General features: G+C 41.9%; 1 protein-coding gene across 1 annotated transcript in view; it reads right to left on the reverse strand.

The window, feature by feature from the left end:
• The window catches only part of LOC126188561 (E3 ubiquitin-protein ligase MYCBP2-like), a gene marked incomplete at its 5' end in the record, with an annotated part of 354851 nt that overhangs the window by 169607 nt on the left and 168554 nt on the right, over window positions 1–16690 (reverse strand). The window contains one exon of the mRNA XM_049930160.1: window positions 6323–6537. Within this exon, the coding sequence (XP_049786117.1) occupies window positions 6323–6537 (215 nt within the window). The remainder of the gene's footprint in view (window positions 1–6322; window positions 6538–16690) is intronic.

The raw sequence follows: 16690 nt of genomic DNA on the forward strand, positions 1-16690 counted from the left end.
CTTGAGAAGAAATCAAAATTGGCAGACTACTGGTCTGTAGATAGTTTCATTTCAAGCCCTTTCCCAGGATCTACAATGAGCACAAATGGGTTCAAGGCCATACTTTCAAATTTACATTTGAATGACAACTCTACGAGGTGGAATCCAAAATTTTTGGGACTGGTGCTGCCATCTGGAAAGTGGGAGTAGTAGATCTTTGCACCACTAGGTGGCGAGAGCTGCATATCTGATGAGTTAGTGTGTGGAGTAGCATTCAGCTGGGAGGACGTGCTGCGTATCCACAGCGATTTCCGTAATACTCTGTGTTTGGCGTGTGGCAATTTTACGATGGATCCACGAACAGAACACCACGTGTGTATCAAATTCTGTGCGAATCTTGGGAAAAGTGCTTCGGAGACCCTCGCAATGATTCACCATGTGTTTGGGGGACAGAGAATGAGCTGTAAGCCTGTGTTTGAGTGGCATGCTCAGTTCAGGGCCAGCCATACAGACATTAAATGTGATGCTCACACTGGAAGGCCCGTTAGCTGCACAACACCAGACATTGTTGCCAAACTTCAACAATTGGTTCGTGCAGATCGACATCGAACCATTCAAGACTTTGGGGATGAAGTGGGTACTGGTTATGGGACATATCAACGAATGCTGACTGATGAATTTGGCATGCATCGTGTCACTGCAAAATTTTTGCCAAGGATCTTGACTGCCGATCAGAAGGCACAGCATGTTGAAGTGTGCACGGACCTTCGTCAGACCGCATCTGATGATCCAACCTTCTTGTCACAGGTTATCAAAGGCGACGATAGCTGGATTTACGGTTATGACCCAGAGACGAAGCAACAATCATCCCAGTGGAAGTGCCCAGACTCTCCATACCCAAAAAAGCGAGACAGGTGAAGAGCATGATCATCGTTTTCTTTGATACCAAGGGAATTGTGCACAAAGAATTCATCCCACCCAACCAAACAGTGAATTCCACATACTACTGTGATGTTTTGCAACGGCTCCATGAAAATGTGCGGCAACGCTGGCCCAAACTTTGGCATCAAGGGAACTGGCGGCTGCATCACGACAAAGCACCCTGTCACACATACTTACTCACCAGGACCTTTTTGGCAAAAAACATCAGGGCAGTTGTACTGCACCCACCATACTCGCCACATATGGCACCTTGCAACTTCACGCTATTCCCAAAACTGAAACTCAAGTATGAAGGCCATCAGTTTGACACCCTAGAGAGGATTCAAGAAGCATTGCTGGTGGTGATAAACACCCTCAAAGAACAGGACTTCCAGAAAACATTTGACAAGTGGCAGAAGTGCTGGGACCCGTGTGTACGTGTGGATGGGAACTACTTCGAGGTTGATGCTGACCATTAGTCCAAAGGTAAGGTTTTCAACAGTTGGCAGCACCAGTACCAAAAGTTTTGGATAGCACCTTGTACCTACATTGCCAGAGGGCAACCACAGCATAATGCCATGCATAAAATCAGACCTTTTCTCGATTACCTGTTATGAGAATGTATGAAATCATTTTATCCCTACGAAAACCTCACCATTGATGAAGACATGTGGATTTCGTGGGTGAGTGGTCTTTCGTGTCTACATAAAAGATAAACCAGACATAAAAAATAAACCAGATAAGTATGGAATAAAAATGTTTATTGTCTGTGATTCAAAGACTGGTTACATTCTGGGATTTGAAGTATACACTGGTAAAGGATCAAAAGACAATTCCATAACATCACTCTTTCTGAGGTTGCTTGCTGATTATTTGAGTAAAGGCCAGGAGTTTTTGATTTTTTTATGGCAAAATAAAACGAAAGCTGTAGGCACATGTATGGCTAATCAAAAGGAACTGCCAAAAGAAGATGTTGTTTTGAAGAAACTCAGAAGAAATCAGTCAGTGTCAATGAGGAGAAACCACCTGCTTTGTTTGAAGTGGAAGGACACAAGGGATATATTATGCCTTTCCTCTAAACAAAAAATGACAACCTCTAACACTCCTGTTTGTATTACGGATGGTGTCAAGATCAAGTCCAGACTGGATGTTATTTTTGATTATAAACTGAACAAAACAGGGGTTGACAGAAGTGATCAGATGATCTCCTATTATCCTTTCAAGAGGAAACAAAGGAAGTGGTGGAAAAAAACTATTTTTTCACGTGTTCATGATGGCTGCAACAAAGCCTTTTGTTCTGTATCATAAGACTAGAAACCCTAATGAGAATAAAAACTGTAATTTTTCCACCTTTGTGTGCCACATTGATGAAGGACTCTTCCAGAAAGGCTCAACTGTGGCTCAAGAAACTGTTCCAGTGGAACCATCAGCAATAGGCTTGTAGAATGACACTTCCCTGAAAAAATTCCTGCAACTGAGAAGAAGCAACAAGCAACAAGGGTGCGCAACGTTTGTTCGGAGCAGACAAAACAATCTACTGGCAGAGCAGGAAGGAAACAAGATGGTATTTCTCTGACTGTAACACACCTCTCTGCATACTTCAGACTTTTCCACAGAGAAAGTTAGCCAATGGCACAAAAAGATCGCCAGCAACAAGAAATCGACGGAAATGGATGATACTGGTGGGTGTGGAAATTTGTTATACAAAGATTGTTGGCAGTGATTGTTGGCTGGAAAACAGCGAATAACAAACGTTAAGACTATGGAATGTTAAATATATAAATCAATAAATAAATAAAGAGAAGTGGGCTATAAATGGAAGAAGATAATAATTGGAGGGAGGGAAATGAAACTAGCACAGTTTCTTTCTCTGCCACAAGCAAATTTTTTGGGAAATTTTTGCGCCATTCGCGATCTTTTTTTGAGCAACGTGTGTTTGTTTCCCCTGGTCTGGACATACTTGCTTGGTCTGGTCAACCTTTATCCTCACCCCCCCCCGCCCCCATTTTTTTTAACCAACACATTTACTTTCTTTCTTGTCCTTCCCTTCTTGTTTTACTCCTTCTTGTTATTACTATTTTAACTTTATTTATTTAATTTCCGTACCCACCTGTTACCCACTATGTACCCTAATCCTATACCACATTATTTACATTTATTCCAGAAACATGCATTCACCGTAGCCAAACTGCTATCCCACATACTTTTCCACCGCTCCTGCTTAACCTTTGGAATTACCCCTAAAGGACTTACCTTAAAAATTCCCATCACTGGGTGCAATCCCTCCTTCCACCAGTATCTCCTGGACTTCCAGAACCTTCAATCCTTAGCCCTTACCCAACTTGTCCTGAATCTCTACACTACTTCGTGTAACCACCACTCCCAACAGCTCCTATCTCTCTTTAAAGTCCTCCACCTCTCAAACCCCTGCTTGGAGAACACACTCATGAACATCATCCTAGAAGCCAGCTGTAAACTTGAGTTCCATGCCACACACCACCTGAAAAAACTATCCAAAGTGCTAGTGCAGCACCTAAGAAGTGGGGTCCCTCTCCCTATCCCTCACAAACACCAACCACAACAGCACCTTCAACAAACCCCCCTCATAGCCAACAAACCTAGCCTAGCCACCCTACTCAATCTCCCAATCCCAGTACATACCCCACACAGACCAAATCTCAACTACAACCACAGTCAAATGCCAGATATCACCAGTCCCACTTCAGTTCTAAACCTCTCATCCAGATCCCTCTCTCCTCCAGAGACATCAGTTCTATCAAAAGGCTTAACCTTTAGCCCCACACCTAAATTCAACCACACTGCCCTGGTTAATGAACTCCTCTCATTCACCTGGAACCTCAACTGGAAATATCACTTCACCATCCAAACACAGCCCCCAAATACTAGACCCAGTGTTGAACCCTGTATAGAACAGTTCCGACCGCCTTCTCAAAGGGATCCTCCTCCCCTCCCCCAAAACCATCCTCTTGCAGACATTTCAGAAATTCCTCACATCCAGAGTTGCCTCCCAGTCCTTCTTGAAGAAAATCCCGACAACCCCCAACATCACCCCAGCTGAATCCCGTGCCATTAAGGAGCTGAAAACAGACTGCTCTATTGTCGTCCTCCCAGCGGATAAAGGCTCCACAACTGTGGTACTTGACTGTGTGGAGTATGTGGCAGAAGGACTGTGTCAACTCTCCGACATCTCAACCTACAAAGCTGTTACACATGATCCCATCCCCTCCATCCAGGCTGAGCTGCAGAAAATCCTAAAAATCCAAGGTCCCTCACAAGGCCTCACAACGGCTTGCATAGACCTACTCACTCCAACTGAGCCACATACCCCTACCTTCTACCTATTACCCAAAATCCACAAAGAGAACCATCCTGGCCGTCCCACTGTAGCAGGCTTCAAAGCCCCAACAGAACGTATCTCAGCTCTGGTAGACCAACACCTCCAACCTATCACCCGCAGACTCCCATCCTACATCAAAGACACAAACCGCTTCCTAGAACACCTCAAATCCATTTCCACTCCCCTCCCACCTGAAACCTTTCTTGTCACCATAGATGCCACACCCCTTTACACAAACATCCCGCATACCCATGATCTCTCTGCCCTTGAACACTACCTCTCCCAATGCCCACCCGAAGATCTTCCAAAAACCTCGTTCCTTATCACACTTACCAACTTCATCCTCACCCATAATTACTTCACTTTTGAAGGCCAGACCTAAAACAAATCAGGGGAATGGCCATGGGAACCAGGATGGATCCGTCCTATGCCAACCTCTTCATGGGCCGCATGGAAGAGGCTTTTCTGAAGACCCAACAGCTGCTTCCCCTGGCCTGGTATAGGTTTATAGATGACATCTTTGTGGTCTGGACTCATGGTGAAGAAACACTCCTTAATTTCCTCCATAACCTCAACTCCTTTTTGAATCTGAATTTCACCTGGTCCTTCAAAACCCAAGCCACCTTCCTGGATGTTGACCTTCATCTTGTTGAAGCTCACATCCACACCTCTGTCCACATCAAATCCACAAACAAACAACAGTACCTTCACTTTGATAGCTGCCATCCATTCCACATCAAACGCTCTCTTCCCTACAGCCTAGGTATTCATGGCAAACGTATCTGCTCCAGTGACGAATCCCTCAACAATTACACCAATAACCTGGCAAACGTATCTGCTCCAGTGACGAATCCCTCAACAATTACACCAATAACCTGACCAGTGCTTTCCTCTCCCACAACTATCCTGCAGACCTTGTCCACAAACAGATCTCCAGAGCAATACATTCCTCCCCGTACAACAACAATGTTCCTACCCCCAGACCACACAGAAGCAAAGTCAAGCCCTGAAATGAGATTATCCCTTGACAATATTCTCCCCACACCACCCAAAGTTGCCTTTCGTCGCCCCCATAACCTCCGTAGCATCCTTGTCAAACCCTACAATATTCCCAGGCCACCTTCTCTACCCAGCGGTTCCTACCCCTGAAACCGACCCCGCTGCCAAACCTGCCCCATGCATTCCCCCACTCCAGCCCCGCTACTGGTAAAACATACACAATTCAAGGCAGGGCCACATGTGAAATAACACATGTCATTTATCAGCTGACATGCCTGCACTGCACAGCCTTTTACACTGGTATGATGACAACTAAACTGGCTGAGCGCATGAAAGGCCACAGACGAACTGTCCACCTAGGAGATGTCCAACACCCAGTAGCAGAGGATGCCCTCCAGCATAATTCTAGGGACCTAGGAACCAGCTACACCGTACGTGCCATTTGGCTTCTCCCACCCAACACCAGTCCCTCAGAACTGCGGAGATGGGAACTTCCACTCCAACACAGCCTTTCATCCCGCCATCCCCCTGAACTGAACCTATGTTAACCAACCTCACTCCCATTTATCCTTCAGTCTTCTCCTCTTTCCCTTTCCTCTTTAGCCATTCATGCATCTTTTCATCCTACATAGTTGTGTTTGTCTTTATACTATATACCTCTTTACTTCTGTATGCATCCTCTTTGGTTTGAAGCTGGCACAGTACTTACAGTAGAATATCTTTGGCTTCCCTCTGACACCCATGCCTCCATCTTTGCTACCCTCCCTGTTTACCTTTCCCCTGTTGCTTCATAACCTGGGTTGTGAGTAACTGAATCCACTTTCCCTTCTTTCCCTTTCCCCCCCTCTCTCCTCCCCAACGAAGAACAAAGTTCCAAAAGCTAGGATACGTAAATTTTCTGTTCTGTTTTGTGTATCTATCAGCTGTACTGAGCTGAGGTAAGTACTGGCCAGCCCCTCCTAAATGGCTGGACCTCAAGGTGTTAAAAACACAGTTGAATCCTGAACTTCAAAATTTTCAAAAAAAAGGAAAGTTTCAAGAAAGATACAGAACACTTGCACATACCCTGCCAGAAAGAAAGCCATTTGTGCCACCATTAAAACCCGTCACTGCCCCATTTTGTCTTCTAAGAGATTCTTCGAGAAAAGACACAGGTGTATCATCTTGTGGCTGATGAGATGGGTGAATGCCCAGAGCCTGTAAACACTGAAATGGCCCTGCTGGAGGAAAGGGCCCTGATGACTCAGGAGGACTGTAGTTCTCAGCAACTGAGGGCATTCCTGTAATAATAAAGTGGTGAATCATTCACAAGAACAAAAAATTATAAAATACTATGATTATGATAATGGTGCCACTATCCTATTTTGGGTCACTGGTACTGAGTGTTTTCTTCAAAAATACTAAAAAAGAGAGTTACTATACATTTATAAAAGCTATCTTCTTTTACTGCATAAAGTTTGTCTTAGTATAAACTGCAGTCAATATGCAGGTGAAACTCATCTTACAACAGTATATGTTAAAATTTGAATAATCAGTCCTCTGTTATGGCAGAAGTAATGCAAATATATTCCTCCCAAGTTGATACCAAGGAACAATCATATCACTGTATTTCCCCTCAGGAAAAACCACTGCAAAAAGCAGTGTCAAAATTCTCTGTTTCCATGATGTTATGTTGGAGAGAGGGAATTTCAAGCCTCACTTCACTACGCAATTTCAATAGGCTTAAATTTCACAACAGAATAATCAGGAAACCATTTTTCAAATTGATTTTGTGTGATAGAAAGCTAAGTGCATTAATTCTGTCACTGGTGTAATCTTCTGAAAATACACCTGTCAGTGGCTTGAAAACATTAATGTCGTCTAATGGTTCTTTGGTGTACTTTGAAACTAACAGCATCATCTATCAGTTCACTTGTGTATTATACCCTGAGGATCATGTTGTTGTGGTAAACATCTGAAATACTATGCTGGGTAGATGATTTCAGATAAAAATTTCATTTATGATATCTTTTCTTACATGTTCCAATACTGGTGAAATAAAACCTGTATGTTGCCCCAACATTTGCTCAAGTTACCTATGAAAACCCTACAAAAATTCATCTAGTAGGTATGGAGATCAGCGTGTTGAAACAGATAGATATGGCAGTTTTAGATAAAACTTTAAATTTCAATATCTTTTTTCCCCATGATCAGATTTTGATGAAATAAAGCCTATATGCTACTCCAAGCTATGCTCAAGTTACATGTGAAAACTCCATTAAAATTTGTCTAGTGGTTTGGAAATTAGCATATTCAAACATACAGACTTGACAGTTTCACAGTTTTGTTAATAGGATACATAATATCTTGTTGAACAGCTTATCTATCCAGAATTTTAGGTCCTATATAGCTGTCTTCGAAAAGCTAAATGGATAGCCTGAGATCATGGCTGCCACAGGTTGCACCGACCATTGCAAGACACGACAAAAAAGTGAACACATGGGTAGTTACACAAGAAATATAACTCACAATCCAGTGGATCACCATCACTTTCAAACATTCTAAACTCCAGTGACAACTAACATGACGCTTTGCTATGCCTGGCTATGATATTGTGCTCTCTCTTTGGTGACTGGACACTGGACACTGGTAAGACTACAGACTTTCTTGGCAGATATTTAGGGTGGTTTTCTATCATGTTTATATGTTCATAACTCCACAGCATAGACTGGTTTTGTGTCTTGTGAAGAACAGTGCAATAAATAACTTCTGATTAAAGAAACACCAGGAGTTACTCAGCCCAAGGAGGCAAAGTCTACAAAGAAATTGTTATTATCTGCGAAGTGAGTGCAAGAATTGCAGCACTTTTAAAAAGGTCTTTGCATAATGTGTGTTTACCTACTCTTACTGCTTGTTTCTCCTGAATAAATACTTTATGTACTTTGGCTGCACTGGATGACAAAAATGTGTAAAATAAGGCAATACTCAATAAGTTAACACAACGAGAGCTATTTCTAAGAGCAAAACATACTGAAATCAGCTTCTTGATTAGTTTACCTATTAGGTGACACTATTTCAATGTTCTATTCAGTTAGCTCTCCAAGGAATGTTATACACAGTGTTTCACATGGTCTACTGCTGGTGCTACCAGGTCTCTGAAACTGTGGAATGTGGATGAGATTCAGAATTGAACAGTTTGCTGTGGACCAGATGTAGGTCTGTTAAGCTGTGTCTGGTAAGGCTGTGTTCATACCCTTGATTAGTATGCTCGCGCCATCAACAACCATTAAAGTTTTCAAAAACCATTAAAGTTTTCAAATCGTACTTTAGTGTTATTTTATGTAGGATAAGAATAAGAGTCGATCCAGTATTGATCCGTGTAGGGCCCCACATGTTCTGTTCCACCATCCTGAGGTTAGTTTATTGTCTGTGACTCAGCCTATTAATGTGCCCTTAAGAAGATGAAAATGGCCTCATATTCAGGAACCCATTTGAGTTATTCCAGTGCTAGACAGTCATATAAATTCTTTCCTAAAATACTGAAAGTGCTACCACTACTATGAATATATATTATGGATACAGTAAAGTATATTAAAAAGTATAATTGGCATTGAAAGTCGAATGAGACAAAATTGTGGCACGTACAATCACAATACAAGGTTAAAAATAAACTTACACTTAATCCCAGGTAATAGAAGTTTGAGTCAGAAAGGAAAATGTTATATGGGAATAAAACTGTTCTACATGTTGCCACATGAATTAAAATGGATCTTAGGTATAAATCCATTTGGAAGATCTGTTAGAGAATCCCTATATTATCATTGCTTCTGCTCAATAAGTGAATACATGAAATTTCAAAATAAGTAATTTCAAACAATGGAAACTACAGATTGGAATATCAACAATGTGGGAAAAGATAGATTGCTACTTCCCATACAGATGACATGTTTAGTTGCAGCCAGGCACAATTTCAAGACACTTACACACAAGATTTCGGCCACAGCCTTCAACAAAAAAACATACCATTCATTCATACAAATAAACACACCTCACACATGCACATGACCACCAACTCTGGCAGCTTCGTCCAGGATTCTGGTCCGAGCTGCTGGAGCCGGTAGTACTGTTTGCATGAGGTGCACTTGCTTGTGCGTATGAATGGTGTGTGTTTCTTGTTCTTTTTCTCAATGAGGCTGTGGCTGAAAGCTTATGTGTAAGTGTCTTGAAATTGTGCCTGGCTGCAACTAAACATGTCATCTTTATGGTAAGTAGCAATCTGTCTTATACTACAATGTTAATAATAAGTAATTTGGAATATGTACATATAAACACGATATTTTTTGTGTAAAAATTTGATCCAAGTCAAGTCGAATATGATCCGAGACATAGTAACGTGTATGATCAGACATGCTAAATAAGGTAAAACTTCATCTATGCAAGAGGATACCATTAATGCCATAACACAATACAGGAGAGTATCAAAAAGAACCATCCAATTTAAAAAAAGATCGTAACTATTTTATTATCTGAGATTTGTGCATGAGCAATGTACTGTTGGAAAGAGGAATCTCTCGAGTTTCCATGGTTGCCATTAGGTAGCAGCAATGTGGGCTCACTTCAGTTCTAGTAAAAATGGTGTCGGGACAACAGAAAACATTTCGTGTTCTACGTTTTGCGCAGTGTGGGTCAGTAATAACTGCTCAGAATGACTTTCATACTTGGTATGGTATGGATCCTCCTACACACAGAGCTTTAGATGATGGCATGAACAATTCTGAGAAACAGGATGTTTGTGTAAATGCAAATTGTCGCACCATCCCCAAGTGTCCGACACCGATGTCCAATGCATCCACCACAGTTTCACAAGGAGTCCACAGAAATCTGTTTGCCGTGCAGCTCGACAGCTCAACATGCCCCCGATGTCTGTCTAGTGTGTGTTGCATTGATGTTTACACATGAAACCATGCAAAATTCAGCTACTGCAAGCTCTTCATGAAGGTGACAAACAATAGCATGTGTAGTTCTGTAATTTCGTTCTTGGCAAGGTAACAGTTTTCTTCCACACTTAGTGTTTATGCTTGATAACTTTCTTTTCCCGCAGTTGGAGAGTGATTCAAGTGGCTTCATTTACCAACAGGATGGGACACTCCCACACTGACATCTGGAAGTGCAGCAATTTTTAAATCAAAGGATTACTGAACAATAGATTGGCCGCACTGGACCAAGTGATACAGCGTTACATTACAGGCCTCCAAGGTCACCAGACCTGACTTGTGTGATTATTCCTTGTGGGGGTTTATAAAAGACTCTGTTTTGTGTCTCTGTTACCAACAACAATGAATGAACTGAGACATCACATAACAGCAGCTGTGGAAGCTGTAGCTCAGAAATTGCTCACTGCAGTGTGGAAACAATTTGAATACCACATTCACATATGCAGTGCATTTCAAGAGGGATATATTGAACATCTATGAAAATGTATTAAAAAGAAACTTTTTGAGTTTCCCGTTCATCAAAAAAAAAAAAAATACGTTGTATATGTTTATTAGTTTCAGAAATTTAGGTGTGCCAAATTGGATGATTTGTTTTGATACACCCTGTACTTCCTCCAAGTAGAATTTTGTGATCCATACAACCAAAGGCTTTGGCAGAATTACAAAATATACCAGTAGGATAATTTTCCTTCTCAGTTCTGCCAGAACTTCTTTTGTGAGAGCTTTTATTTCCTTTATAGCAAGGGATTGTTTATCAAATGCAAACTGAGAGGTATTTAACAAGATAAATAAGTCAGTATTCAAAAGCAGGACACTTTCCCAAAAAGTTTTCAAATAACTGGAAGAAGTGTAATGGGTGTGTAGTTAGAGGTAGTTTGCTCACATCCAGGTTTATAGGAAGTGCTATTACAGTATATCTGAGTCTGTCAGAAAATATGTCCTTATTCATTGATAGATTACAAAAATATCTTAAGAACTGCCCTATCACTTCACTGGTCTTATTTTGGGCTGCTGGGTGTTCATCTGTATTGATACTGCTGTCCTTATCCTTGTACCAAGAAATAAATGTCCTTGGAAAGCAAAACGAATTACTGAAAATGAAAAAAATGAAAAGATACCCATAAAGTGCAAATCAAGTTCATTTAAAGTCACACCAAATGAAGTGCAAAATTACATATGGGCAGACAAATAACGCTAATGCATTATAATCATTAACAGAAAACTAAAATAACAAGTAAATATATAAGATTGGCAAGCAGCTAAAAATCAGAACACTTGAACATTTTTTAACAAATAAAAACCCAACAATTTGACATTTAAATCAATTTTGACAGCACTTAAATTTTTTAAATTTCTGTCTTACTTTATCATATAACTTAACTTTTTTTTTAATTGTAGATTTCTATTTCTGCTGCAATGTTAAGATAATTTAGGGAACAGTTAGATAATGCTTTCCCCATCCCCACACATTTTTCATAACTGATACACACACACACACACACACACACACACACACACACACACACACACACACGCACACACACAAATTATATGCACAAAAGTACTTTTTAGACATTTTTCTATTATTAAATACATATTTTCTGAATTAACCTTCTAGTTTTAGTCACCTATAAAAAAGAGTACATTAAATAAAGGTTACACTACAGGTCAAACTGTTATCACACTCTTTATTTCACATTCCAATTTGTTGGGTTTAAAATTTTGCAACCAAATTCCAAGTAACCTACACTCCGGCAGTCATTTCAACCAACATTTCAAGGGGCGACATTACCACACTCTAACCACAACTTCATAGTAGAGGTTTTAAAAGTACATTTACATCTACATATACACTCCACAAGCCACAGTATAATGAATGGCAAAGAGTACCTTGCACCACTAATAGTCATTCCCTTTCCTCCCCCACTCACAAATGGTGCAAGGGAAAAATGAATATCTATATGCCTCTGCACAAGCCCTAATTTCTCTTATTGCTGCCTTAGCAGTCATTATGCAATATGTACACTGGTGGCAGTAGAACTGCTCTGCAGCCAGCTGCTGCAAATGCTAGTTCAATAGTATTTTGTGAAAACAATGTTGTCTTCACTCCAGGGATTTCCATTTGAGTTGCCGGAGCATTTCTGTAACACTCAAACATTGATCGAATCTACCAATAACAAATCTAGCAGCACACCCCTGAATTGCTTTGGAGCTATCATTTAATTCGACTAGTGGGGATCTTAAAAACTAAAGCAGTACTCAAGAATTGGGCACACAAGTGTTCAACATGCTGCCTCTTTCATAGATGAGCTATGCTTTTCTAGCAATATTATTAAAAGGAAAATTGCTACTCAGCATATAGCGGAGATGCTGAGTAATATTGTTACATTCCATCCTGGATTTTCCACTACACTTTTCTACACTCCTGGAAATTGAAATAAGAACACCGTGAATTCATTGTCCCAGGAAGGGGAAACTTTATTGACACATTCCTGGGGTCAGATACATCACATGATCACACTGACAGAACCACAGGCACATAGACACAGGCAACAGAGCATGCACAATGTCGGCACTAGTACAGTGTATATCCACCTTTCGCAGCAATGCAGGCTGCTATACTCCCATGGAGACGATCGTAGAGATGCTGGATGTAGTCCTGTGGAACGGCTTGCCATGCCATTTCCACCTGGCGCCTCAGTTGGACCAGCGTTCGTGCTGGACATGCAGACCGCGTGAGACGTCGCTTCATCCAGTCCCAAACATGCTCAATGGGGGACAGATCCAGAGATCTTGCTGGCCAGGGTAGTTGACTTACACCTTCTAGAGCACGTTGGGTGGCACGGGATACATGCGGATGTGTATTGTCCTGTTGGAACAGCAAGTTCCCTTGCCGGTCTAGGAATGGTAGAACGATGGATTCGATGACGGTTTGGATGTACCGTGCACTATTCAGTGTCCCCTTGACGATCACCAGTGGTGTACGGCCAGTGTAGGAGATCGCTCCCCACACCATGATGCCGGGTGTTGGCCCTGTGTGCCTCGGTCGTATGCAGTCCTGATTGTGGCGCTCACCTGCACGGCGCCAAACACGCATACGACCATCATTGGCACCAAGGCAGAAGCGACTCTCATCGCTGAAGACGACACGTCTCCATTCGTCCCTCCATTCACGCCTGTCGCGACACCACTGGAGGCGGGCTGCACGATGTTGGGGCATGAGCGGAAGACGGCCTAACGGTGTGCGTGACCATAGCCCAGCTTCATGGAGACGGTTGCGAATGGTCCTCGCCGATACCCCAGGAGCAACAGTGTCCCTAATTTGCTGGGAAGTGGCGGTGCGGTCCCCTACGGCACTGCGTAGGATCCTACGGTCTTGGCGTGCATCCGTGCGTCGCTGCGGTCCGGTCCCAGGTCGATGGGCACGTGCACCTTCCGCCGACCACTGGCGACAACATCGATGTACTGTGGAGACCTCACGCCCCACGTGTTGAGCAATTCGGCGGTACGTCCACCCGGCCTCCCGCATGCCCACTATACGCCCTGGCTCAAAGTCCGTCAACTGCACATACGGTTCACGTCCACGCTGTCGCGGCATGCTACCAGTGTTAAAGACTGCGATGGAGCTCCGTATGCCACGGCAAACTGGCTGACACTGACGGCGGCGGTGCACAAATGCTGCGCAGCTAGCGCCATTCGACGGCCAACACCGCGATTCCTGGTGTGTCCGCTGTGCCGTGCGTGTGATCATTGCTTGTACAGCCCTCTCGCAGTGTCCGGAGCAAGTATGGTGGGTCTGACACACCGGTGTCAATGTGTTCTTTTTTCCATTTCCAGGAGTGTATAATTTTCTCAATAACTGAAGTAGACCATTCACTTTCCCTGCCACCTTCATTACACGCTCATTCCATTTCATATTTTTTTGCAATGTTATGCCTAGATATTCAAGTACCATGGCTGAGTCAATCAGCACAGCACTAACACTGCATTTGAACTCTACAGGATTGCTCTTCCTATTCACCTGAATTAACTTAAATTTTTTATGTTTAAAGCAAGCTGCCATTCCCTACACCAAATAAAAATTCTGTCTAAGTCATCCTGTATCCTCCTACGATCACTCAACGACAACACTTTCCAGGACACTAGCATCATCAGCATCCACAGACTGTTGTTGATAGTAGTCAGAGCTTTCAAGTACACAGTGGAGAAGAGCAGTCCCATCACATTTCACTAAGGATCTCCTGATGATACTCTTGTCTCTGATGAACACTTGCCACACAGGTCAATACATTGGATTCTACTGCTTAAGTTTTCGAGCCAGCCACCTATCTAAGAGCCTATTCCATATGCTCAGATATTCATTAGCAGTCACAATGGGCACTGTGTCATACGCATTCTGGAAATTTAAGAATATGGAATCTCCCTGCAGCCCTTCATTCAAGGTTTACAAGATATTGTGTGAGAAAAGGACAAACTGAGTTTCGCAGGAGCGACGCTTTCCAAATCCATACTGATCTGTGGACAGAAGCTTTACAGTCACAGAACTCAGGATATGCTTGAGAATTGTGTAGCAAACTGACTTTCAGGACACCAGTATGCAGTTTGTAAGCCCATTCTTACACCCTTCTTACATAAAGGTGTCACCAACACTTTTTTCCAGTCACTTGAGACTTGGAACTAGGTGAGAGATTTTGCAAACAAAGTATGGTGCCAGAGCTGAAGAGTACTCTCTATAAAACCAAACTGGGATTCCATGCAAGGCTAATGATGTGTTTTTCAACTTTTCCCATTGCTTCTCAATGCCAGGGATTTTGACATCAGACTAGTCAAATAAATGACTGAAGAGAAACCTTTGATCCACTTAGTGATTCTATGTAGGATCAGATTTTTCTTCGGTTCTCAACAATATCTTTCACTAACTTACGACAGAGAAATTTGTTGTATGCTTCATGCATCGATTTTTTTTTATAGGCACAAAGGCTTCTTCACATGTGTCATTTTGTAATCATAATTTCTGAAGGCAAGAAAATGACAGCAAAGTCTGTTGAAACCAGTTGTCGAAAGTAAAGACATATATATGTGACCTTGGCTATAGAAAGCTTTTTACCAAGTAAAGCAGATTGTTCCTCTTATTTCTCACCATGAGAAAATTCAAATTTATACTCAGTAATTTAAAGTCACCTCCAATTAATATTGCATTATCAGGGTACCTCCTTAGTGCTGCCTATTGAGCATAAAGTTTCTTTGAATGATTCCAGAGCTGTTATTGGCAGAGTTGGGTGACTGCTAGAAACATCTAATGATTAACTTGAGTTCAAATGCACCAGTTATTTGCATCCAGACGATTTTGCAGTCAGTCTCAATTTTGAGCTCAGTAGACATAATATTTTTGTTATTTGCAATGTATATCCCACCTCCTGTTGCGTCTAACCTGTCTTTATGAATTACATTCCACACTTCATTAAACATCTTGGAGCTTTCTACTTCAGGTTTCATCCAGCTCTTTGTTCAGAGTATAATAATCTGAGAGTGATTGCTTTCCTGGAGTGCAGTAAATTTGCAGATTTTGAAATGAACGCTTTGGCAATTTACTGTTTAAGTTTTCACATTCAAAGTGTCTTTACTTTGTATGTGATCTGATTTCACTCTCTGCATAACTTGTGTGCTATCATTAGAGGGCCTCAAACTATAACCTAGCCTATTTAAAATAATAATAATAATAATAATAATAATTTATGCACTCCACTAGTACTCTGTTACCCAAGTAGCTACTTCCTTGTGCAGTGCACCCCTAACATACCAAGGAAAATCCTACAATACTTCTCTCTATAACTTAGGTCCACAAGTCTGCCGTTGGGTATTATATTGCAAAATTAAATGCCTTGCTTGGACCCTGCAAGTTAGGTCAGCAGTCTTCAGCAGTTCCACCAGCTATCCGTATGAACTAAGGAATTCATCAGAACCCAAGTGACAGACGTCATTTATTCCAATATGAGCCACAACATGCAGACAATGCATCCTCAATTACCACCACAGATTGAGTCTCCTCCACATCTCGGATGAGGCCCCATCAGCAGACTTCATTCCAGTCCTGGATACTGTTTGCCTAATGGGCTCTACAATGTACTTAACATTGGAACTCCCAATAGCAAGCAAACCACCCCTTCGCTACTGTGCGGTTAGTCAGACTCTGCAAAAAGAGTGACCTCTTATCTACTAACAGGGTGAATGAGTGAGGGCACATGGCCAGTCACCACATTCATTCTCCAACTTGAGCAACATGGGGCATAGTCCATATCAATTCAGGCAGGCTGGGAAAAAAAAACATTACCTTCATAGTCTCGGATGTTATTGAGTTTAGCATATGTTAAAATTAAGGACTAAGTAAGGAACACATATTTTTTTGTTTTCTCCAAAAGAATTTCTGAGATACAGCACTTCAAAGATGACGCTGCACATA

This window comes from Schistocerca cancellata, chromosome 5 (genome assembly GCF_023864275.1).
Source record: "Schistocerca cancellata isolate TAMUIC-IGC-003103 chromosome 5, iqSchCanc2.1, whole genome shotgun sequence".
Classification (NCBI taxonomy): Eukaryota; Metazoa; Arthropoda; class Insecta; order Orthoptera; family Acrididae; genus Schistocerca; species Schistocerca cancellata.